Consider the following 24,222-nt stretch of genomic DNA (forward strand, 5'->3'; position numbering starts at 1 on the left):
GACTAAAGGCCTCTGCATGCTACAGCAAATTCAAAGCAACTTCAACACAACATCGACAAAGCAACGGTGTTGCAGACACATTACCTTTATGCTTCTGCAAAATCAACGCGCAGCCTATGATGCAACAAAATGTACCCCGGATGTGCGGCTCGAGCGCGCCCAGCCCGCCTGAATACTTTGGGCAGCCGAAGGTGCGCACTCTAGCCATTACAAACGGATTTCCCTTCTCAACCATACATCGTTAGTATAATAATAGCCCTGTTTATGTTTGTTTTCGCTTGTGTTCTTGTATATAGTGTAATATCAACCCAGTCCATCCCCATTGTTTCCCCAATCTCCTTCCACGAATTCATCGTCATAATGCTATCCTTGTAGTCTTTAGACCCGCTATTATATAAATGTTGGTACTTTCGGACCTCCTCTGCAATACGTTCCTGCATTTGATTCATTTTAAACAAACAATTAAACAAGTGTAATGAAACAATACACTAGCTATCGAGCTCCTGTCAGAAAGTTCTCTTTTGGTCTCGAGCTCCTGTCAGAAAGTTTTCTTTTGGTCTCGAGCCAGGAACACTAGAAGTAACAGACGGCCCCGCCCCCATTCACTACCAACCAATCACTGCTACGCAATACCAACGCAACGGGTCTTTAGATTAGATTTTGGACACAGGTACGCAACGCCCAAGCAACACAGTCTACAAGACTGTCTGCAACAAGCGCGCTGAAATCGCGCCGATGTTGTGTTGAAGTTGCTTTGAATTTGCTGTAGCATGTAGAGGCCTTAAGGAGACTCCAAGTACAGGAGACGGTGCAATAATCTCTTGATCCACAGACGAATACAGCTGTTCTCCGTAGACTGTAGCTCCACAGTGAAGAAAGCTAGCCGGCCTCAGGCTCTCTGAGGCGCAGACTCGACGTGGCTCCTCACAGGGTAAATCCCACACATGTAGGCGTCGGCGATTCTCCGCTCCATAAATCACAGGACCAAAACAAATATAATCCAGCCGCAAAGGGCTATGCAGTCGTCGGGTAGATTAATCCAGTGTACATGTCCACACGGTTCTCGTCTAGGTCTCCTCGGGTGAAAGCGCCATGAAAGCAGCCCAGCCTGGATAAGCACTCTAGCTGGTACGAGGAAGCGTTGGTGATGCTGGTCACTGTAGAACTTTAGCCGCACGATACACTATACACAAATAGACTATTACTGACTTAATAGAAATATGTCGCACTCGACGGTATAGCGACAATTCAGTTATTAATTCGCACGCGGTCTCAATGCTCTATTTGGGGCCAAACAGGCCATACTTCACCGCACGGAGTATCGTGGGTGAGGCTTCAACTTATTGGGTAACTCTACTTCTGTATTCACCTGCGCCATATTTATATGCACGGCGAACAATCTAGTGCCAACCTCATTTCTGTCTCGTATCCCTGGGCAAGGCCGGGCATGTACAGACATGTCTTGACGGTGGCCTTGAACCTGACTCTGGAGACATGGCCCTGGCGCCTGTGGACCGCTGTCCAATAGGAGAATGAAATATTATGGTCTGTACTAGGCTAAAGGGATATTCCGTGTATATGTACAAGGAATATACAAGGGATATCAAACGATATACAAATACTATGCAATATATATCAATCAATAAATATATATATTCGGTTTAATCTGATCCTTTGTAACAAGGACCAATTGACTATACATGTGCTTAAAGGGGAACTATCTTATAAATGGCCTTTTTCAGTGTTTACCATTGTTTCTTAGTTATGTGGACTTAAATTAATAGGATCTATGTCTCTAATTCTCATATTGGCGCATTCTTCCAATTCTCCTCTCACAATATTCACCCTCACTGAACTGAGTCATCTGAAAATGTGCATATCTGTGATGTCAGAGATTTCTCAGCTGCATAATAATGTGGCAGTTGATGTGGCAGTTGGCACCAGGCCACACAGTGGTTGGAGCCCAGCCTCAAAACGGCTTAAGATCTTGAGGTAGAAAAATGTGGTTTGAGTACTTGATTAGAAATACAAAACAATGCATTTTTTTTTGAAAAAAAACCTAGGCGTTCCATAGACTCACAGGAATTGTGTAAAAGTGCCCAAATAGTGAAATAAATTGTAAAATAGTTCCCCTTTAATTTTTTTTTAAATAAACATTATTTTTTTAAATGGCTAAACGTGATTTTGTAATTTTGCAACCGTGGGTCTCAGGGTACTTTTAACCCTGTGAGGCCCAAATAAAAAGACATTAGCAACTTCAGAGGCCAGAGGGTGAGACCTATAAACACATGAAGGGTGCCGTGACTGAAAAAAAAGGTTGAGAAACGCTGGTATATGGTGTGGCTCTTTGTGGTACCACAGTAATTTTTGTGGCTCTTAGTCTCTGACTGGTTGGCCACCCCTGGTATAGTGCATTATATATCCATCTACCACTACACTGTGAACTGAATGTGCAATACTGTCACTCGTGCCTTATTTTTCTACTTTATTTATCTTTTTTAAGATGGTTTATTTTAGCATTAAAGTTTTTCTTAATATTTTTTATTCTAGTTTGAGTATATATTTTGTGATCCTGTGTGAAGGGGGGACTAGCAAAATAAGATTCTCATTGTACGGTGTAACTTGTCTGTTTAACTGTGCATGTGACAAATAAATATCTTGAATCTTGAATCCAGAACTCGCGGCAGAGTAGATTGCCCTACAACTACCGCTTTCACATGAACTGAAAATCCCAATGCACCAATGCAATTTTGTGGCATATGATTAGCTGCAAGCCAGAGCTCGAGGTGAAGCATTTATGCCACTATTCATGTTGCAGAATGAATAGGCCTATAAATTAATAATTTACAAACTACATAAAATATAATATTACCTGCCCACCCTCCATGTTTCCCTGAGTTTCAATCAAATTTGAACCCCTTCTCCCTCTGTACTCCCTTTTAGCAATTTCTCCCATTAATATTGTGTATTTCAGAGCATTCTCGTTCATAATAGTTAGTGTTGTTGTTGCACTCATCATTGAACTGGAGAGTGGCATTGTTCATACCGCACGTGCCCTCGCACATTTCCTATTCAGAATATACATGCAAGGAATTATATGGGCAAGCGAATATATAAGACATTTTGCTGTATAAATAATTGTCTAACTCATCAATATTTGGGCAAATGACATGCTGTAAAAAGTGTGACAATCATAAAAAATCCTCCCAGGTGGCAGTATCGAGAGTGCAGTAAACCCTGTTCCAGACCCTGTGTTACACTCAAATGTCTCCGGGCGCAGTTTTCCGGGTTGGGCAAGTCGAGCGGTTCTCCCGATTGCATTGAAGCGCGTCAAATGCTCCCGATCCATATGTTGTGGTGGGTTATGTCATGGACCAGATGGACATCAGATGGACCAGATGGCGATCAAACAATTGGAATATTATTTTTGGAATACTCCCAATCACAGGTAAGGACTATCTGACGTCAATTCTAGCTTGATAGTGCAATGTTTTTATACCGATCCAGCTGATCAGCGTTTTTGTGTTCAATACGAATGCTGTTACTGGCAATCAAAGAATCAGAAACGACCGCCCCCCCCCCCCCCCCCCTTCATGCATTCATGATGAAACATAATACCTATTATATACATTTGATTTGGGAATAGTAGCGTGTCCAGGCAAGAAACGCCAACGTTTATATTATATTATTATATTCACCACGGGATAACGTGCGAACGTATGCATGGAAAAATTATCTCTTTTTTGCATCTTGGACGGAAGAAAGTCACTGTCAAATGACCATAGTATTGTCCCCATAGCTATAATATAGAATATAGATATAGCTCTACAAACAAGGTGACGCACTCCTATCTTTAAAGCGTGGCATAGCTACAACGGGACCCGTCTAATCCCCGGCGGTCAATGAGTTAAACAGAGAACCACCATAATAATATATTTCTGGGGTTTGAATGACTTTCAGGATAGATATTGGCATTCTACCTAGATATAACCTAAACAAGGTCTGCCCAACTGCAGAAATAACAGTAGTCCTACAAGTAGCCCAATACATTGGTATATGTATTGCTAGGCAGACAGGAGGTGTGTTAATATTATTGAAAATGAATGTAAAACACCACTTTTGTTGTGTAGAAAGTAAAAACCTGTTTGTTTTTACATCAATACTCTGCTTCATATCACTTCCTGGTCAGCTAGCCATTACAAGACAAGAGAGAGGTTCATCACAATACCCCCCACACACACCAGATGAAGGAGAGCAGCAGCAAACTGGTGGTCAGCTTAAATAGACCACCTAATTACACAAGCAACATTCTGGGAACCCTGGTTAAAAAACGCAGGACCCAACTCGTCAGGTTGGGACGAGTGATGACAGCAGGTGAAGTCATGTTGTCTAACACCTGGCTCAGGCAAGGCCGCTATGCCAAGACTGAATTCACTAAATAGTCCTCATTCCTGAAGCTAGAGTCAGCCAGCCTTCACACTGAGGCTGATGAATAATAAGAACAGTCATCCACAAACATCTCGCAGGTCTCTCCATATAAATATCTTGGGATTTTTGATGATAACTCATTAACCTGGAACACCCATGTAGACAGCCTGTGTAGCAGACTACAACAACGACTGCACTTTCTTTTTTTGTATCCACTTTTTCTCCCATTTTTTCTATATTTTTCTCCCATCCCAATTTCATATCATCCAATTCAACCCTCCCCTGTCACGGACGCTGTTTCTTGCCTCCCACAAGCCGGCTGCAATGTGGACTAAGTCATACATAGCACAAGTCCCCTCCGGTACTTGAGGTAATAGCAGTCGCATCTTTTCACCTGCGCAGCTCGATCTCTCAGTGGCGAGGAGTAACGCGTGGGAGGCTAACGCTGCCCCCGACACTTCCTGATTCTACTGCGCAGGCGCACCAACCGACGTGTAGGAGTCGCTGTCCACAACGCCCGATCCCCACCCATCAGTTTCCCACCCCCTAATACGGCCAATGTGTATTAGTACGGACGACCAGCTAAACTGAAAGCAAATGTGGAGTGCTGGGCTCGAACTGACGAGCCCAGCGTCTCCAGCATTTCGTGGCGAGCGCCTTGCCCACTACGCCACGTAGCCGTCCAACGACTGCACTTTCTACGCCGCCTTAAGAGTTCATGGCGTAGATCAAAAATGTATGTTACTTTTTTACCAGTCTGTATTAGAGTCTCATCAGATACGGTATCACAGTTTGGTTTGGTAACCTGTCTGTACAACTAAAGTCCAAACTGGTCCATCTGATGCAGACTGCATGGAAGATCATAGGGGTGAGAGGTCACTCATCCCTGCAGTCTATTTTTTAACAGGCAAGCCAATAGAATTCTATTTAATTCTAAGGCAAGCCAATAGAATTATCTCGGACCCCTCCCATGTTTTACATGCCGAGTACGCAGAGTTCCACGCTCTCTAGACTAAACAGTCCTTTATTCCGTTTTCAGTTGAACTTTTTTTCTCAGCTGCAGTGTGGGTGTAAGCCCAAGACAAATAATGGGACAAGCTGAGATGGGACAATAAAGTGACCCTTGACATCACGGTGCCATGCACATCTGCCAGACCACCTGGTTGGTTTCAGGCACTGTTGACACATACACTGTATGCAGGACGAATTCCCCCTCATTTACATTTACAACCAGAGTCAGAGGCTAATGAAAATCTATCCCGCTCTACTCCATTCCTGTCGTGTCCTTTCCTTCACACCACCTCTCCTCTCCCCCACCCCACCTTCACTCACTCTGCCGTAGGGGGAGATGAAGCTGGCGATGCAGACCAGCCCGGCGTCCGCGAACAGCCGCGACACCTCGGCGATGCGTCTGATGTTCTCCTCGCGGTCCTCGGGAGTGAAGCCCAGGTTCTTGTTCAGTCCCTGTCGGACGTTGTCCCCGTCCAGGGTGTAGCAGGGGATGCCGTGGCAGACCAGGTACTCTTCCAGGGCCATGCTCACCGTGGTCTTACCCGCCCCCGAAAATCCTTGCCACCAGAGGAGAGAAAAAAGAACATACAGGTATGAAACAGGCGTGGAAAAAATGATAAGGGATCTGTTCAAACAAACTTGATATTGTGCAAGGACTTACCGGTCAGCCAGACTGTGCACCCTCGGAACCCGCCTCTCGTGCCCACAACCTGACCGCGCTTGCTTCTACTGACATGGTGGGCTTGGTAGGTAACGTTGGTCGCTCTTTGCATTCCCTGAAAGAGATAAAGTAATCTCAAGTCACCCCTCAGATCAGAAACCAGCACATTTGATTGATTGAAAACTGTATTAACAGATTGCAGAATGGGTACAACAATACAGTACAGCTCAATACGAACTTCTGCTAAGAGAGGATGAAGAAGACCAGAAAAAGACTTTAGTCTTGTTTACATAAGGGTCCTACCGTCCTCCTGTTATTTGATACAGGTAACTCTCACCCATGAGGTGTTTTCAAACAACAAGCTTGTTATGTAACGTTACCCTGCAAGAAACTAACAGACACATCATCTTAAATATCTTGCATCTCATAGTTACTTTGCTAACGTTAACAACATGCCTGTATGTGTTTTTATGCAAAGCCAAATGCATGTGATAATGTATCATTGAGCAGCTAAACCTATTATTATGAAGACAGTGGTAGATTTAGCTTGCGACCAGGCTTGGTTAAGGTGTTAAAGTTAGCCTGCTGACTAGCTGGTTTGCTAATGGTCGCTGTGAGAAAGATATGGGGGTGGTGGGTGGGATACGTGGCGAATGTGATGAATGCATGTCATCAAGAAACTCACCCAGCTCTCAGACGCGTTGGTCAGCTTCTGTTTCTTGTGCGAGTTGCTCGAAGTATCCATAGCTTGCTGAACGTAACAGCTTATTTAATCAGCTAACGTATATGTGTTTTATGTTAAAATAATAAATTAAAACCTAACGCGAACTCCGTTACCGTCTATTTCCCTGTACAGTGGTCTCACTGGTCTCCTATGAATGGAGGAACAGTACAGGAACCGGGTACAGGTTTGCCAGAGGCATACGCCATAGAGCCGGAAGTGATGCATTATCTATCCAGTCTGTTGAGTAGAGTAGGGTATATCTGCAGAGCCGCAAGCCCAACGTCTGGGCGGGGCTTCGTGGCTTGTTGGACTAGGTTTGACGGCTCTGCAGATATCCCCTATTGAGTCTGTTCTTAAAAACCGATCTAAAGTCAGTGTATTTTTTTTGTATTGTCTGCATGATGATGAGCACAGCGATATGAATATGAATCGCTCAACCGATCCGTTACCTGTTTCATCTTGTTTTCATCGAGCTTCTCGTTGCATCTCGTTCTGTTTTATGATGTATATTTACTATTGACTAGAATGGGTTTTCATAATCAGAAATGCATTTTTGTCGTTTGTAGACCTATATCATGTGTTAAATTATTATAGACTCAATGACTTATGGTTTAGCTCAATAATCACAGACTAGTTACCATCATTTTATGTTTCGATTTTATTTGATGCACTATAGTATTTTGCAATATATTTATTTTCTAAATGTAAGTCATTAATTAATAGGCTTCGGCTATAGCTGTGAAAATAAAAGTGACGCTAGTTGCTGTGTTTCAGCAAGATCCTAGACTGCTTGATTAAATCGTTGCAGATTAAAGGAGCTGACGCCGCACCCACCACCACCAATAAAGAATAGTTAGTTACAGACTGATGTTCCGTGGGAGGAGGGCACACTGAGGTCTATATCATCCAGCGTCTATTACAGGATAGTTATCTTCAAATGACAGGGGGGGGATTCTGGGTGCCAGAATTGGATGTGGTGGTGGGTATCTGGGCTTTGGGAGGAGCGCTCGCTCAAAGACGAGCGCCACAGTCATCCTACAATGTATCAGTACAACCTGAACGCGGCTCGAAGACGGCGCAACAGGAGAGATCCAAGCAACTGGAGCTAGTTGGAGATCCTGGGAGACTCAAGGCAGGTAGGATAGATCCTAAACTGCTCTCGTAACCTATGGATATGTGTTATATGCGGCGGGGGGTATGTTGGGTTACTGTTTTGATTTCACCTATGCATTATAATAGGCCTATAGCCTGCGATTTCATCCAGCTTTCAGACATCACATAGAAGTTTATCATTAGCCTGTAGCCTTTAGATATCAGAGAGTAGAGTATGTTAGACATATACTGTATGCATCAACCTTTGAACAGACAGAATATATTTATTTTTTATAGGCTAGCATGTCCTGACATTTTTTCGTGCAATACAAGAAGTTATCTAATCTAAGGTACAGTAATAATATGCCTCATATCAGATAGGCATATATACAGAGAAGTGTTTGTAGGCCTATATGTATGGTATGATGATCTCGTAATATACCCCCCACCCCACAAAAAGACAAAAAAATAAACAGGTTCCTTATCATAGCATCATGCACTTCCCAGAAAGATGTGATAGGCTAATCAACATTCTACAGGTGTTGCCTGTGTACCCCTCATTTACACAATGCAATGCGACAATACAATGCAAAATATACAGTACATTGTTTCTACAGTGCAGCGATACAGGCTGTACAATTTAATATTGGATTGTGGGGGGGAAATGATTTTGATGTCCCTTGCCATAATTCCATTATAGTAATCAAGTTGTCTATCTCCAATTGCAGTAGCTGTATGTGAAAATGGCTTTAATTACAGGAGGCCAGTTAGGTCCTCACCCTCCTGTAGCCCCATATAGAGCATGTTGGTCACTACTGTGTGGGGGGTTTGTATGCAGCTCCTCAAAGTAAACTTGGGAACCTGCTGTGCCCCACACATACACACATCTGCTCGCGGCTGCCCTGTAATATTGGAGGCCTAGGAGTCTCCCATCTATAAACCAGACATTACCGCCTGCCTGCATCCACCCATGTGTGGTTAAGGCAGCAAGTGCAGGGCGTAGTGGGGTGGTTTGACCCGGGATCTGCCCATGTTCACTTGTGCTGAAATGGGCCGTGTTTTCTGGAGTGATGCTACATTTGATGTTCAGTCAGCAGACGTGCACTGTTCTGTATTTTGAAGATTCAAGATGTCAAGATTCAAGAGTTTTATTTGTCACATTATACATACATGAGACATGGAGTGAAATGAAGGTGGCCATGCCTGCCTCGATTGTGCAAAAATACAAATAATAAAATAGAATAATAAAATAGAATAGATCATAAAATAGAATAGACATGATAAAAAGTAATACGTATAAAATACAATGCTAAGCTTAAGAAATCAAGTTAATGAGTACTATATACAATAATATACAGTTGTGTTTTTAAAGTGACCTTTTTTATAGTGTATTTGTGTGTGGGGTGTGTGAGAGAGTGCAAGTGAGGATGTGTGGTGTGTGTGTGTTCATGTGTGCTTGTGTGTGGAGAGATCCGTGTTCAGTGTTCTGATGGACTGTGGGAAGAAGCTGAGTCTGAGTCTCTCTGTTCTTGCTGCATGTATGCAGAGGCGCTTGTCTGACAGCTTGAACAGGCTATTGTTGGGGTGGTGAGGGTCCTTCACTATTCTGCAGGCTCTGGATCTGCACCTCCTGGTGTACAAGTCCTGCAGGGGTGGTAGTGCGATACCCATAGTACGCTCTGCTGAGCACACTGCTCTCTGTAGAGCCTTCCTGTCCTGGGCAGTGCAGTTGCCAAACCAGGCAGTGATGTCCCCAGTCAGGATGCTCTCCACAGCCCCAGAGTAGAAGGACTAGAGTATCTTCCCTGATACTTTAAATGTCATCAGTTGTCTCAGGTGGTAGAGGCACTGCTTCACCCTTTTATTTTTATTTCTGGTATACATGTATTGACCATGTCAGGTCCTCTGCGATGTGGACTCCCAGGTACTTGAAACTGCTCACCCTGTCCATGATAGTCCCATTAATCCATAGTGGCGTGTGTGTCCCCTGCTGTATAAGGCAAGACTAAGTTAATGTAATCAGTCTTCTTTACAACAACAATAATATTAACACTAATTCACCTTGAACTCTGTACTTGTACTTGTGCAATGACAATACATTGAATCTAATATAATACCATTACTACTACTACTACTACTACTCCTACTACTACTACTACTACTACTACTACTACTACTACTACTACTACTACTACTACTACTACTACTACTACTACTACTACTACTACTACTACTACTACTACTACTATTAGGCCACTACTACTACTACTACTACTACTACTACTACTACTACTACTACTACTACTACTACTACTACTACTACTACTACTACTACTACTACTACTACTACTACTACTACTATTAGGCCACGACTACTACTACTACTACCAGGGCCGGACTGGGGAAATAATTCAGGTCGGGAAATATAGTGTGAAATATAGCCCCAGTCAGGCCACTTTTTAAGCGGGGGGTCTGGGGGTCCCCCACCAGGAAATGTTTTGTTACAAAGACTTAATTTCCTGCATTCTGGTGCAGGATTTTTAGAATTTCTACCCTTTAAATGCCAGTGTTTGTGATGGCATCACAAATGATTGTAAAAAATAAATAAAAGTAAATATCTTCAATATATCAAATGCAAAGTGGATTTTTCTGGGGGGGATTATTACAGGCTAGCATATGTCAATGATTAGCAACAACACTGATTTACTGAAAAATACCCACTCTTACCATTAGGGAACTAAATTGTCCTCTTCAAAAACGCCATACAAATATTATATGATGAACATTTTTTCCACTTTTTCTTTCATAAATCTTTTATTCAACTTCAGCCCTGATCATAACCAACCACCACATATTCAATACATTTCGAATGTTAACCCTTTAAATGCCAGTGTGTGTGATGGCATCACAAATGATTGTAAAAAAAACAAAACACACAAACATTTAAATATCTTCAATATATCAAATCCAAGGTGGGTTTTTCTAGGGGGGATTATTACAGGCTAGCATATTATGTCAATGGTTAACCCTTTACTATCACACAACCGCCGGTCGCCATTTATATCGTACTTGTTAATAGGCTTATTCAATGTGGCACAAATGTGTGCCTATGTGAGGGTAGCAGCTGGTATTCTGTGTGTAATACATGTGAGGGATCTTCTATGATCATATGGGCCATTGTCAACATATTTGTTGTGTAACTTTTCAGAAAGGCATTTTTAAGGAGGCTCAAACAAATCTCTAAAGTTGTCTTTCCATCCTTGCCTGTACATGTGTCTGTGCCTGTGCCTGTGCCTGTGCCTGTCTGTGGCATTGTTTCTGTAAACCACTGTCTAAAGTTACATAATTCATTAGCTGCTAATGCAAACGTAGATCTGTATGTTCATGTCTTGCCTTAAGCAACATATTTTCAAGGTTAGTCGTCATTAGTTTCGGAATTGATCCAAAAGAGGCATAAAGCCATGAAAAGTGGGATTTGGACTTGAAAAATAGGCCTAGCAACTCCTCAAATGTGCAGTTTTTTATTTATACATACAACTCAAATGTAACATTTTAAAGGTTTGACTGGGAGGCTATTTTCATCATGAAGGCTAGAATTGAAAATTGCTCTTTGATTGACGTAAGTGGTAGTGGCAGCAGCAGGTCCATTTGACCCCCAAACACAGATGTAACATTTCAAAGGTTTGACGGGGACACTTTCCCGTCATCATGACTAGAATCGTTTAACTTTTTTCGCTCTGTGATTGATGTCAGAGCGCGCCGCTTAAAGGGCCGCTGTGCCACGCGCTCCGGTTCCCTGTCATGTGTCCAGTCCCTCCCCACAGGGGCGGGTCCCTTCTGCCGGCCTCTTATTTTTAACCCTGCCTTTGATGGAGGGAACATCAACGTTGCGAGAGGAGCAGAAAATGAGTGTACACTGTACAGCAATAGTAGTGTATCATTACGAAGGCCCCAAAATGGATGTCTGTTGTCCCAGCACCCCTGGAGTAAAATACAGCCTTCAATGCAACTGGGTGGCTCCTCTGAAAATAGAACTGCCGGGGCTGTAGTGGAGCCGGCCAAGCCACCCATTACTGCCTGTGACTATGTGGAATAGGTTTTCCTGCCAGTTTTCCATCACTGGGTGCACTGGCTGGTGGGAAAACAGAGTGTACTGTACGCCAGAGAGGAGAGGACCGATGGAAAACTAGCTTAATGGAGATACTGTGTTGACCTCCCAACGGACGGTGCACTTTAGTCAGTGCAGTCTCATGGTGAACACTGCATGTGTGTGTGTGTGTGTGTGTGTGTCTCCTTTGTACTGTACACTAATGTAGCGTACTGCACAGATTATATGATCAAATTAACTGTTGAAATATAGGTGGTTTCAACTTCACGATGATAACAAACCTTGCCTTCTTGTGCTGACTGTAGCTGACTACAACTCCGGTTAGCTGTCACCTAGAATGATAATCATAAGAAGGATGGGACGGTGTCATCATTAGAAATGTTAAAAATGGCTTCCCGGGAATTACTGGGAGACACATTGCATTGTAGGAAGTTGCATTGTAGGACGTAGAATTGTAGGAAGTTGCATTGTAGTAGGACGTAGCATTGTAGGAAGTTGCATTGTAGGACGTAGCATTGTAGGACGTTTCATTGTAGGACGTAGCACTGTAGGAAGTAGCACTGTAGGACATAGCATTGTAGGATGTAGCACTGTAGGAAGTAGCATTGTACAAAGTACTAAACCTCCATGAGAACATTGGGGCTGTGGGACTCATCCTCTTCAATCCTAGGCTGTCAATGCAACCAAGGTACTTTTAAAGGAGGAAGATACTGCTTCCTGCTCCTAGAGTACGACATTGAGGTCATGTCTTGATTTACCGGACTGAAAAAGATGTGGGGCTAATATTATTTGGGACTTCAAAGGAGCAGGAATTAGCTGAATGGTATAATAACTGTTAACTGTTATCGTGGCCGTTTTTAGAATATTTTTTTTCTTTTTTCTTTTCCCCCCCATCAACAACGGTTAAAGGGGAACTCCACTATTTTGGGAAATTAGCTTATTTAACATCTTCCCTGGAGTTAGACAAGAAGATACATACCTTTTTTGTCTCTGTGCGTGCATTTTAGCTTTGGGAATAGACGCTCCGTTAGCATAGCTTAGCTTCATCACTGGAAGTGAGGCAGGACAGTAGCCTTACAGTGCCTTACAGTGTATTGCAAGGTCTGACATTGACCAAATTTGATATGCATGACCTTGGTGGGCTCTAGGTCAACTCCTGAAAAGGGGGTCAATGTCAGACCTTGCAATCAAAAGTTAGGGGGCGCACTGAAATTATGGCAAGGGTTATTAGCCCCCTAACTTTTGATTGCAAAGTCTGACATTGACCCCCTTTGCAGGAGTTGACCTAGAGCCCACCAAGGTCATGCATATCAAGTTTGGTCAATGTCAGACCTTGCAATACACTGTAAGGCACTGTAAGGCTACTGTCCTGCCTCACTTCCAGTGATGAAGCTAAGCTATGCTAACGGAGCGTCTATTCCCAAAGCTAAAATGCATGCACAGAGACAAAAAAGGTATGTATCTTCTTGTCTAACTCCAGGGAAGATGTTAAATAAGCTAATTTCCCAAAATAGTGGAGTTATCCTTTAAGACGTAACTCGTTCCTCGGCTCTAGAGACAGCTGAAAATCAGAATGTAAGGTTTGTGTTTGTTGTTGTTTACTAAAATGTAGGAGATTTATTTGGTTTAGATTCATAAAACAGTAAAAAAGTAGGAATGTATATTCTCACATATATCACTGATGAGCTCCAGGGGGGTCATCAAAGAGAAGCAGGCTATTCTTGGTCCTCGCTCCACGGCGGTGAAACGACCTTCCCACCACAGTCAGGACAGACGAATCCCGCCCAATTTTCCACTGCCAATTAACCCTTTCACTACCACTCTACCAAATGGTTAACCCTTTCACTGTGAGTCTGCGACAATACAGAAGGTTAACACTTTGTGTGGTAGTGAAAGGGTTAAAAACACACTTCTTCAATCAATATCTGAAATGAAGGAGACGAGAGAAGAAAAAGAAACTACTAACCTTCATATTGTCTTTTACTAGTATGCACTCTGCTACTAAGGAATCTACCTTGCCTATATTACTACCTATGTCTATACCACTATGCACTCAAAACTGTAGCAATCAAGTTCAACACTGTTTGAAGAACAATGTTACTGACCCTTAGCTGCCAGAGTTGTACCTTTCCCGCTGACTTGTTGTACAGAACTTGTAAGTCGCTTTGGATAAGAGCGTCGGCTAAATGACTGAATGTAAATGTGAATGTGATGAGGCAACTTCCATCTGATATATAAGAGGCAGAGGGATGTGCACCTTGACGTGAGGGGATCCTGAGCCTCAACATTTAGTACTACTGACCACAGACCTGCAGAGGGAGATGAAACACAATCCCCATAACAACATAAGGGACATCATCTTGTAATAGAGTTACATCATTTTTCGGCTCGCTCAGATCTAGTTAGATCTAGCTGTTATCCAATAGAGTGCCGACCCTATAGTCGGGGGGGGAAAACAAACAAAACAAACTTGCTATCCATTAGTAACATAATAGAATATGAACCTGCTATGAGTTAATCAGATGGTTTTCTACCAAAAGCGACTCTCCGACAACAACAACAACAACAACAACAACAACAACAACAACAACAACAACAACAACAACAATAATAACAGCAATAATGTTCTCTTCAGAGGAAATTGGTCAACCATGTGCACGTTCTCTCTCCTTTAATCCCATCTGTTCCTGGAGAACCTTTTTGGTTTCTGAAGTAAACATGCCGTTCGGTATGTATCCCAAATGACAGTTGTTGTGATGCATTGTGGGCCTGATGGGATGCCCTCAAAGCCATTAATGGAGCTTTTAAAGGGGCTAGAAGCCTTTCAAGTACGGCAGAATGGAAATGGCTTCGCTGAAGAGCTCTCTCATGTCATTAAGTGGAAGGGCCTCAACAAGAAAAGCGAGTATTCAAACTACATTACACGTTTCCACTTCCCACGGTGTTGAATGAATGAATGAATGAAAACTTTATTTAACAGATTGCAGAATGGGTACAATACAGTACGGCTCAATACACACAATTGTTAAGGGGATGCAGACCTGAGAAAGTCGTTTGTCTTGTTTCCATCAGGGTCCCCCATTTTCAATTCATATAGACATTTATGACATACACAACATACATGACATTTATGGCATAGGGACATATAGGTATTTAGTACTGATACATTTGTGACATAAATGGTATTCAAATATACAGTACTGTTACCCCTAGATCCTGACAGAGTATATACATATGATGGGGAGGGGACTGTACATTAGGAGGGGGTGGGTGGGTGGGAGAGAGATATACATACAGCGGGGAGGGAATATATACATGCGGTGGGGAGGAGACTGTCTATTAGGAGGTGGTGGGGGTTTTGGGCATTTACGGTGGCCAGTTTCGAATTGCAGCCTCCCGTAGGTGCTCTTTAAGAGCGGTTTTGAATGTGGGTAGGGATTCACATTCCTTTACAGCTTTAGGTAGGGCGTTCCACATTGATGTGGCATAATTGCGAAACGTATTTAGTCCCTTGTTTGAGCCGAATCTGGGTTTAACATGATTTGTTGAGCTTCCTCTGGTTCACATGCCGTGTGCTGTGTGTCTGCTCATCACTATTCATTACCTGAGTTTGTAACGGTGTCCTTCCAAGAGGTTTAGGTTTGAATCCTTAGGTCAACACTGGCTGGCTTTACCCTCGAGACATGACAGGTAAACAGGTCAGGACTCAGGCGGAAGTACCCAATATACAGCTAAGTTCTGACGCAAATTACTCTAATGAGGGGTATCATTAGGGAAATGAATCACTCACAACTTTCTTTTTCCCTTTTTGGGAGGGTGCACAAATCATTTCTAGTATACCTTATGTCAGTGGGAACCATCTAACTATAAAGGAAGGAATCTCTGTCTGTGTGTCTGTATGACCTTTCCTTTGCATATCTCGACAGTGGGTCAGGAGGTAGAGCAGTTGTCTGGTAAGCCGGAGGTTCCCAGTTTGATTCCCGTTCCTCCCGGGCAGCGTTGAGCAAGACACTTAACCTCTAATTGCTCCTGATGAGCAGGTTGGCACCTTGCATGGTTGCCTCCACCGTCGGTGTGTGAGTGAATGGGTAAAATGTGAGCAACAAATTGTAAAGTGCTTTGGATAAAAGCGCTATATAAATGCAATTTTTTTTATTTGAGAGCCGTTAATCCAATCAACTTTACACTCTGCAGGTGTATTGCTGACGACAGAGGGGAGTGCAGTGTCAGATTTAGTGCTATTTGGCCAGATGGTGGCGCTATTGTGAGTGTATGTCCTCCGCATATCTCAAGAAGCACTCATTCGATCAACCTCAGGCTCGAAGGGTGTATTGCTGATGACCCAGGGGAGTGCAGTGTCGATTATGATGCCATTTGACCAGATGGTGGCGCTATAACGGCTAACCTCACACATATCTTGAAAACTGCTCATCCAATCACCTTCACACTTGGCAGATGTATTGCTGAGTAGGGCTGACCTTCGAAAAAAATAATTTGATTCAAAGCTTCGGGGCCGAGATTCGATTTTAATTCGAAGCTTCGAGATTACATTTCTTTTTAAGTATAATTTTTTTTATATATATATATATATATTGTTATTGTTATTGTTATTGTTATTGTTATGTTGTGGGACTTGTACAGCACTTTGTTCAAATTTGTCAGTGCTGTAAAGTTTAAACCTTTTTAAATCTTAGACAAACGAAACACTTTGCTTTCATGAAATATTGTAAGCAGTCATTTGAGGTTTTATAAAAGCAGCACAATGAACACAAATCTGTCAGTGCAGAGTCCGACCTCATCTTAAATAACAAACAGCATTGCTTGTTATAATTAACAAAGAGAGGCAGAGTTGATTTTGCCTCTTAATTTCTTTAGAATTTCTATTTTTAAATATATTCAAATTTTATTTTCATATTCGAATCCCATGCCCATCGAACGAAGCTTCGAAGCTTCAAAGTATTTAAGACAGCCCTATTGCTGAGGACCAACATTTCCCCAGACATGTTCCTTCCCTTTATCTGTTCTACCAGGGGCACTTGATTTGACCCTCTAGCGGCCACAGTTTTCATCCTAGGAGGCTGGATTGTTTGTGCAGCTATTGCGGATTGACGCTTTTTTCAAAGTAAGTGCCCCTGGTAGAATAGACCTCTTACACGTGTAAAACACATAATCCTCCAGTAAAATGTCACTTTAATGAGAAAGGAAAACACCCTTCATTTTCACCACAGGCAGATTGACGATGACGATGAAGAGGTCTATGGATGAGGTGAACAAGGAGTGTGTCTGGGAAAACATCAGTGCGCGTGACCTGGTAATGTCGCTATACGGGCGTTCACATTGATTGTGATGAATGCGTAGCTCACCAATAGAAGTTCATTCATTCGTTTCATTTCACCGATGTTACCGATTTCATGATGTGTTGCGTTGCAATTGAGCTGTCAGATTCAGATTTATGTTGAGACACATAATCAAAGTTCTAACAAGCAGCAACGTTTTAGGCCTGAGAGTGACTAACGAGCAGAATACATTTGACAGGTGTAGTCATTTATGTTGATTTGCGTTGATCACAGGGATAATACTCCAATTGTAAATTATGATTTAACAGCACATTGGTCAATAACCGCTACACTACTGACCTCTTTCTATTTGAACTATCGGACCTGGGACTGCATGTACTTTTCAGCCAATTAAAACGCAATATGCAATCAATGTGACCACCATAATGTGAAACTCACTCATTCACTCATTCACTCACTCACGTTAGCCACTCTGCCCCTAGTGGCAGCTCACATGCATGCGACATTGACCCATGTTTAGAGAATCTGCCTTGATGCTTTACATTATTAACACAGTATGTCCCTGTAAAGGTATACTCCAGTCAAAAAAACTTTTTTTCAGACTATTGGCCCTTGGAAGTGTGTCTGGTGTCCCACAATGCTTGTTGTGTGTGTGTGTGTGTGTGTGTGTGTGTGTGTGTGTGTGTGTGTGTGTGTGTGTGTGTGTGTGTGTGTGTGTGTGTGTGTGTGTGTGTGTGTGTGTGTGTGTGTGTGTGTGTGTGTGTGTGTGTGCATGCGCACGCACATCACATAATGAAATCATAGTTGACATAATAGTCACAGAATTTTGTTGACTGACTTAATCGACAAATCTGTAAAATTGCATTTCCCATATCATAGTTTGTTTGCAAATGAATACAATCACGCATCAAAGACCAAAACACAACTATTGACATTCCAGAGATGCGCTTATCACTTTCCAAGAAATAATCATGGCTCATTCAGCCAATTATTCAGTTAATTGACAAAGAGGGTGTGTGTGTGTGTGTGTGTGTGTGTGTGTGTGTGTGTGTGTGTGTGTGTGTGTGTGTGTGTGTGTGTGTGTGTGTGTGTGTGTGTGTGTGTGTGTGTGTGTGTGTGTGTGTGTGTGTGCACATCTTTGTTTACGCAGTCGCATATTTGTGCTAAACAAACAGCTCAGGGTGGTGTTAAAATAGGATTGCTGTGTGTTCTTGTGCATCGGCCTATTAGGTCTTCTCTGACAGGGCTATAGGGTCTGAAAGGTATTCCATAGCTGCACTCCCTGCTCTTCTCGCTAAGAGAAAAACAACATTTGCAACAGTCTCAATTCTCGATTCAAGTACCATTAAACAATACTGTAACACACCCACAGAACAAACTCCTGAGATTGTGCGTCATCCAGTAAAAAAAGTAAAAGAATAAAGACCAAACACTATACAAAAAATATACAATATACAAAGTTAAAATGTACAAATAGGAGAAAATGAATTGCAAAAATGAGGTAGAAGAGGTAGTGTGAATTTGTACAAATAAAATATGGTGTAATGTTTAAAAAGTGTTGAACGTGTTTAAAGTGAATGTTAGACATGAATATTTAAAGTGATGTGTATAATGGATGTTGTGTGCAAGGAATGCAACAACAGCAAGAAAATGTGTTGTTGTTTTTTACTTTACAGTTTACACCATAATCACATGAAAGAAGTAATTGAGAACATAAGATAGGATAGGATAGGATAGGATAGGATAGGATAGGATAGGATAGGATAGGATAGGATAGGATAGGATAAGATATTCCTTTATTGATCCCCTTGAGGAACTTCAGGGCCCCGTTCCTCGTACCTGGATAACTGAGTTAGCCGGATAACTTTAACTGGATAACTGAGTTAGCCGGACTTTCCGGTTCCCCGTACCTGGATTTTCCAAATCACCATGACAACAGATCCAAAAGTTTGAGCCTGGTCGAAAGCAGAGTTTAAGTTCAAGTTAGCCTGAACCATCGCCACGCCCCCGCAAAGAAGTGACAGCCCGTTTCCTGAAATTATTCCCACAGTCTACGATCTGCATTATACCATTCTGAATTCCGTTTTTGTGCTCCATTCTTCCAGAGGGGGCTTTTGAAATGTAAAATAGACCCAAAATGCTGATACTAAATTCACTTTGTCCTAAATAATGCACGTTATATATACCGTGGCGCTCGCTCGTGCGATGTACACATTATGTGGTTATTTTAATTGTAACTGGGATTAAGATGTCTGATGAGATGCGCTGTTTGACGGATTTGAGAAATTGAATGAGCCGTTGACGTCACATTAATGAATGAGGATAAAGAGATAAAGCTTCATTCAAAACAAAGAATATTCTAAACACGGGTCTCTCGTTCATTAATGTATAAACAATGAATTTATCCCATCTGGCACAGTGGCTCAGCGGTAGTGCTCAATCCTGGCAACCCGGCGACCGGGGTTTCTTTCCAGTATAATTTTTTGGAATATAATATTAATGATTATACGCAAAGGTAGCATAGTTTTAAGTTAAAATATTATAAATCTACATGCATTGAGGATGACATTCTTTATATAGCTCTCAACGTGCACCAAATTGAATTATTCCTATATTGCAAAAAGAAGGAGACGATTGGGTCTCGAACCCCGGTCGTCTGCGTGAAAGTCAAAAGAACAACCCGTTAGACCACAGAGAAGATAAGTAAAAGATCGACCATACATCAATCAATGGGTAAGGGAGCCGTATCGTTATTCTGTATAACAGTTTTACTAATTATTTTCGCTAGCAAGATCTCATTTGATTATTCAATCCAGCAGGCAAGTTTAAAGAAATATAATCTGATTGATTGAGGTAATGAGGGACTTGAAATTAGCCTATAGATAACGCATTTAACTTGTCGGCGAGGCGATTGAGCCGTACTGCAATATGTTAATAAAGTTCTAAATCAATTAATCAATCAATGCCGCTAGAGAATCAGATTCTCTGCTATCGATACGTGCTGGCTTTTCAACTGAAGCGGCCGCGCGCATTTAGCCTGGGTCGCAAGTCTGGCTTGAGTTAACGAGACTGAATCCACCTTCGAGGAACAGGAAAATCCCGGCTTCAAACATCGGGTTAACTGAAGCTGGATAATGACATCTTGATCGACTTAGTTGAACCAGGTACAAGAAACAGGGCCCAGGACATGCAGAAGTCTCTTTGGTAGATGTTTGAGAGAATGAGTAGCCAGCAGGAGGACAGAAACAGACCTCCACCGCAGCCGGACTCTGAGTAGGATACAGTCTGATAAGACATGTCACCTTGACCGAGTGCACAAACATGCACTTCAAATAAATGTATCCCTGCTCCATTTGGCAAGACCCCAAAATAAGGATCTGATTGGATTTCCAAAGAGGAAAACTCCCCTTGTCGTTCTGGTAAACGTCCGGAGAGGGAAAACATAAAAACATAGAGCTTAAACTCCTATAACCGTCCCCAGAATAGCTCACTGTTGTAAACTCACAAAGAGCATTTTTATGTACACTGGACATTTCAGCCAGTACCACCAAGAACCTAGTATCTATAAAAACTCTAATCTCTGGTTTTGCTAATCCCCTGGATTAGGAGTAGTAGGATAAAAGTAAACTGGACAATGTCCCACCATCTCTCTACTCATTCTGTTTTGACATTTGTTGATAATTGTACCACCGATCCTGGCGTGTATACCCAGTGCTAGGCTGAAAAATGGGGGTAGGACATTTATTGACAGGTACGCAATCATTATATACACATCGGGTACAGGCATCACATGCGACACACATAGCACACCTCATTGGCTGTCACATGCATGCACAGCACTCCCATTGGCTGGCTTACAATGTCCATCATATGTCATATGTCATATGTGATGGCACACAAATAAAGGGCTATTTCCACATTTGAGAGCATACTGTATGTTAACACCCCCACTTGCTCTCACATTGTTATCCCCTCAAAGGAACACGGCAACATTATGGGAAATGCGCTTAACGTCTTCTCCAGAGTCAAACAAGAAGATATATACCAATTTCCTCTGTGCAGTCAGTAGAAAGCTATCCGGCTACAAGCTAGCACAAATGAAAGGAAGCATACAGATCTGTTGGCCAAAAACACCTTTTAAGCTAGGCTATCTGATCTGTATCCACTTTAACTTGAACAGATACATATTCAAATAACCTGGTTTCGTCCTTGTGTAGGCTCTGGTTTGTCTGATGGTTGGTCTCACGGGCGAGTGAGAGGCCTGTCTATGCTTGGCTGTTCACCTTAGTTACTGGAACCTGGCTGTGAGTACATCCTGGACTCACATCACTATTTTGCCTGGTTTTGCTAGCCCTATTCTGCACTTCAAAGTCATCACCCTCAGGCGCCACGTCAGTCTGTGTCTCCATTGTTTTGATCACAAACCTCACCAGTCTGTGGTTCTGCACTTTTCCACTGTCCGGATAGTAGACCATATTGGCTGGGCTATTCTTGTCGTAACTGACAAAGATTCCTTTCTCACACCTTGAGTCTGCGTTCTCCGATTCCGTCGCTCCTTGTGCCATCTCCTGATGAATTGAAAATGGGGGACCCTGATGTAAACAAGACGAAAGTCTTTCTCTGGTCTGCATCCCCTTAACAATTGTGTGTATTGAGCTGTACTGTATTGTTTTTTTTTTTTTTTTTTTATTGCAAAACAAAAATGATTAAAAGTCAGTACTCAACACACAATGCATAATGAAACTAACAATCAAGGTGGCTAAAATGACATGCAAGTACAGAAACAGAAAACAAAAAAAAGTCTATAATAATATTTTACCGTATACAGTGTATATCCAACGAAATTACCAATTATACCAATGCCTTATACAGGATATACCCCTAATACCTATTTTCTAAAACCCTACACACATATGCTCCAGCTCGAACCCCCCCCCTCCCAGACCCCTCCTTGGATAGTACCTCCATTATCCCTCACTCCTAACCAGACACTACCATTATAAGCTAGCTTTTATTCTCTCCACCACTTCTAACCACATTGACATTTTGGATTCGTTGAGACCCAGAATTCTTGCTGTAGATATTTCTTGATAAATCACATCGAGATATGTAAGAAACCAAACCTTCCGGCACATTTTTTCCGGTTGAAACCAGCGTGATGCGATCAGTTTTTTAGCTACTGTGATACCCGATAAAACCAATCTCTTTAGCTGTGGATTTACTGCAAACTCAAAAACATCATTCAATAGTAATACAGAGGGGTGTACTGGTATATTCCAAGATACGAGTTTTGATCATTGATGGGTCACATCTTTCCAGAATGCCTTAACTGGTGGGCAGTCCCAATACATGTGCATAAATGTCCCTTCGTCTCCATTTGTACATTCATGGGAGCATTTTGAGTCTTGTTTAAGGCCCATTCTGTTCAGTCTTATAGGAGTCAAGTATGTCCTGTGAATATAGTTAAGATTGATTTGTTGATGGTCCGGGTTCCTTGATGTAAGACGGACATTTGCCCATGCTTCTTGCCAATCAAAGTCACTTTCCAGGTCTGGTATATCCCTCCTCCAGACAGAGTCTAGTTGGAGGGTTTCATACAAGGACGTTAGTAATTGATAATAAAATCCTGATACAAAACCTCTCTGTACTGTATTGTACCCATTCTGCAATCTGTTAATAAAGTTATCAATCAATCAATCAATCAATCAATCAATCAATCATCCAACTACATGCACTGTGTCTTGGCCTGGAACCTGACATGGAACTTCTTGAACTTTGCAATGTCTGAGATGATATCCAAAGTTGCTCCTGCGATCACCATCAGATCTTTCATCTTGACACTGCGCCCTGGCTGAATTTCCCTGGGGCCAGTTAAACTGTTTAAGATTGATCTAAGCCTTAGACTGGGGTCAGTTGTATAAACTTAGTTTAAGACTAAGACTGGTCTGAGATTCTCTAGTTAGAACAATCTAAGGGTGCTTTCTCACTCACCATTCGGGTCCGTTCCGGTCCGTACCGTCCTCATTCCAGGTTAGGGTGCGAACTTCCCCCCTCCCTCTCCCCCCTCTAGTTTGTGTACACACTTCAGTCTTGGTTCGTTCCGGGTTCTGTTTACGGTTTGTGTTTTGAGCGTGTACGCTTGCCGAACATCATATTCCACAGACACATGTTTATTATATCTGACAGACCAAATTAGAACAGAGGTGGACAAAGGTCAATTCTGTGGGATGGTTTTAATAGATTTACAAAAAGCCTTCGACACTGTTAACCACAACATACTTTTATATAAACTGAAGGCTATGGGTTTTAACAGTATATCCTTAAGGTGGATGGAGTCTTATCTGAGAGGCAGGAAACAAGTAGTGGAAATGAATGGGACCATATCCTCCTCACTCCAACAGACGTGCGGGGTGCTGCAAGGAAGTATTTTAGGACCACTTTTATTTCTTTTATATATCAATGACATGAAAACTGCATGTGATTGTAAACTGTTTTTATTTGCGGACGATGCTGCACTCATGGTCTCCCATCAGGACAAAAGAGAAGTAGAGAGGTCACTCAGTCTAGAGCTTGTCAAGATCAGTCATTGGCTGGTCGAAAACAGGTTATCCCTACACCTGGGTAAAACCGAAGCTATCCTTTTTGGCTCGGCCATACGACTTAAGAGGTCTCCTGGGTTCAAGGTAGTGGTAGGAGATATCGAGTTAACAGCAAAGGAGGAAGTCACATACTTAGGATGTATTTTGGACAACACCTTATCAGGGGTGAGCATGGCACAAAAGGTGGTCACAAAGATCAATCAGAGAATAAAATTTCTCGGTAGAGTGTCCACCTATATTAACAGGTCAGCAATGGAAGTCCTGGCAGGGGCACTGATCCAATGTCATTATGACTATGCATG

The 24,222-nt window shown here is 42.3% G+C and overlaps 2 protein-coding genes across 3 annotated transcripts in view; one reads left to right on the top strand and one right to left on the bottom strand.

Annotated features, from left to right (window-relative positions):
- The window catches only part of papss1 (3'-phosphoadenosine 5'-phosphosulfate synthase 1), a 74,268-nt gene extending 67,301 nt beyond the window's left edge, over positions 1–6,967 (bottom strand). The window contains exons 1-3 of the mRNA XM_084318538.1: positions 6,786–6,967; positions 6,101–6,215; positions 5,761–5,996 (exon numbers count right to left, since the gene is read on the bottom strand). Of these exons, the coding sequence (XP_084174664.1) occupies positions 5,761–5,996; positions 6,101–6,215; positions 6,786–6,845 (411 nt within the window). The 5' untranslated portion in view covers positions 6,846–6,967. The remainder of the gene's footprint in view (positions 1–5,760; positions 5,997–6,100; positions 6,216–6,785) is intronic.
- An 810-nt stretch (positions 6,968–7,777) lies between these two features.
- Positions 7,778–24,222, top strand: part of LOC311232112 (phosphatidylcholine:ceramide cholinephosphotransferase 2-like) — a 62,156-nt gene continuing 45,711 nt past the window's right edge. The window contains exon 1 of one of the 2 annotated variants that reach the window (XM_084318798.1): positions 7,778–7,960. The gene's annotated coding sequence lies outside the window, so the exon portion shown is untranslated. The remainder of the gene's footprint in view (positions 7,961–24,222) is intronic. The other variant, XM_084318799.1, reaches the window with a different exon arrangement.

This window comes from Notolepis coatsorum, assembly GCF_963971535.1.
Source record: "Notolepis coatsorum genome assembly, chromosome: 7".
NCBI lineage: Eukaryota > Metazoa > Chordata > Actinopteri > Aulopiformes > Paralepididae > Notolepis > Notolepis coatsorum.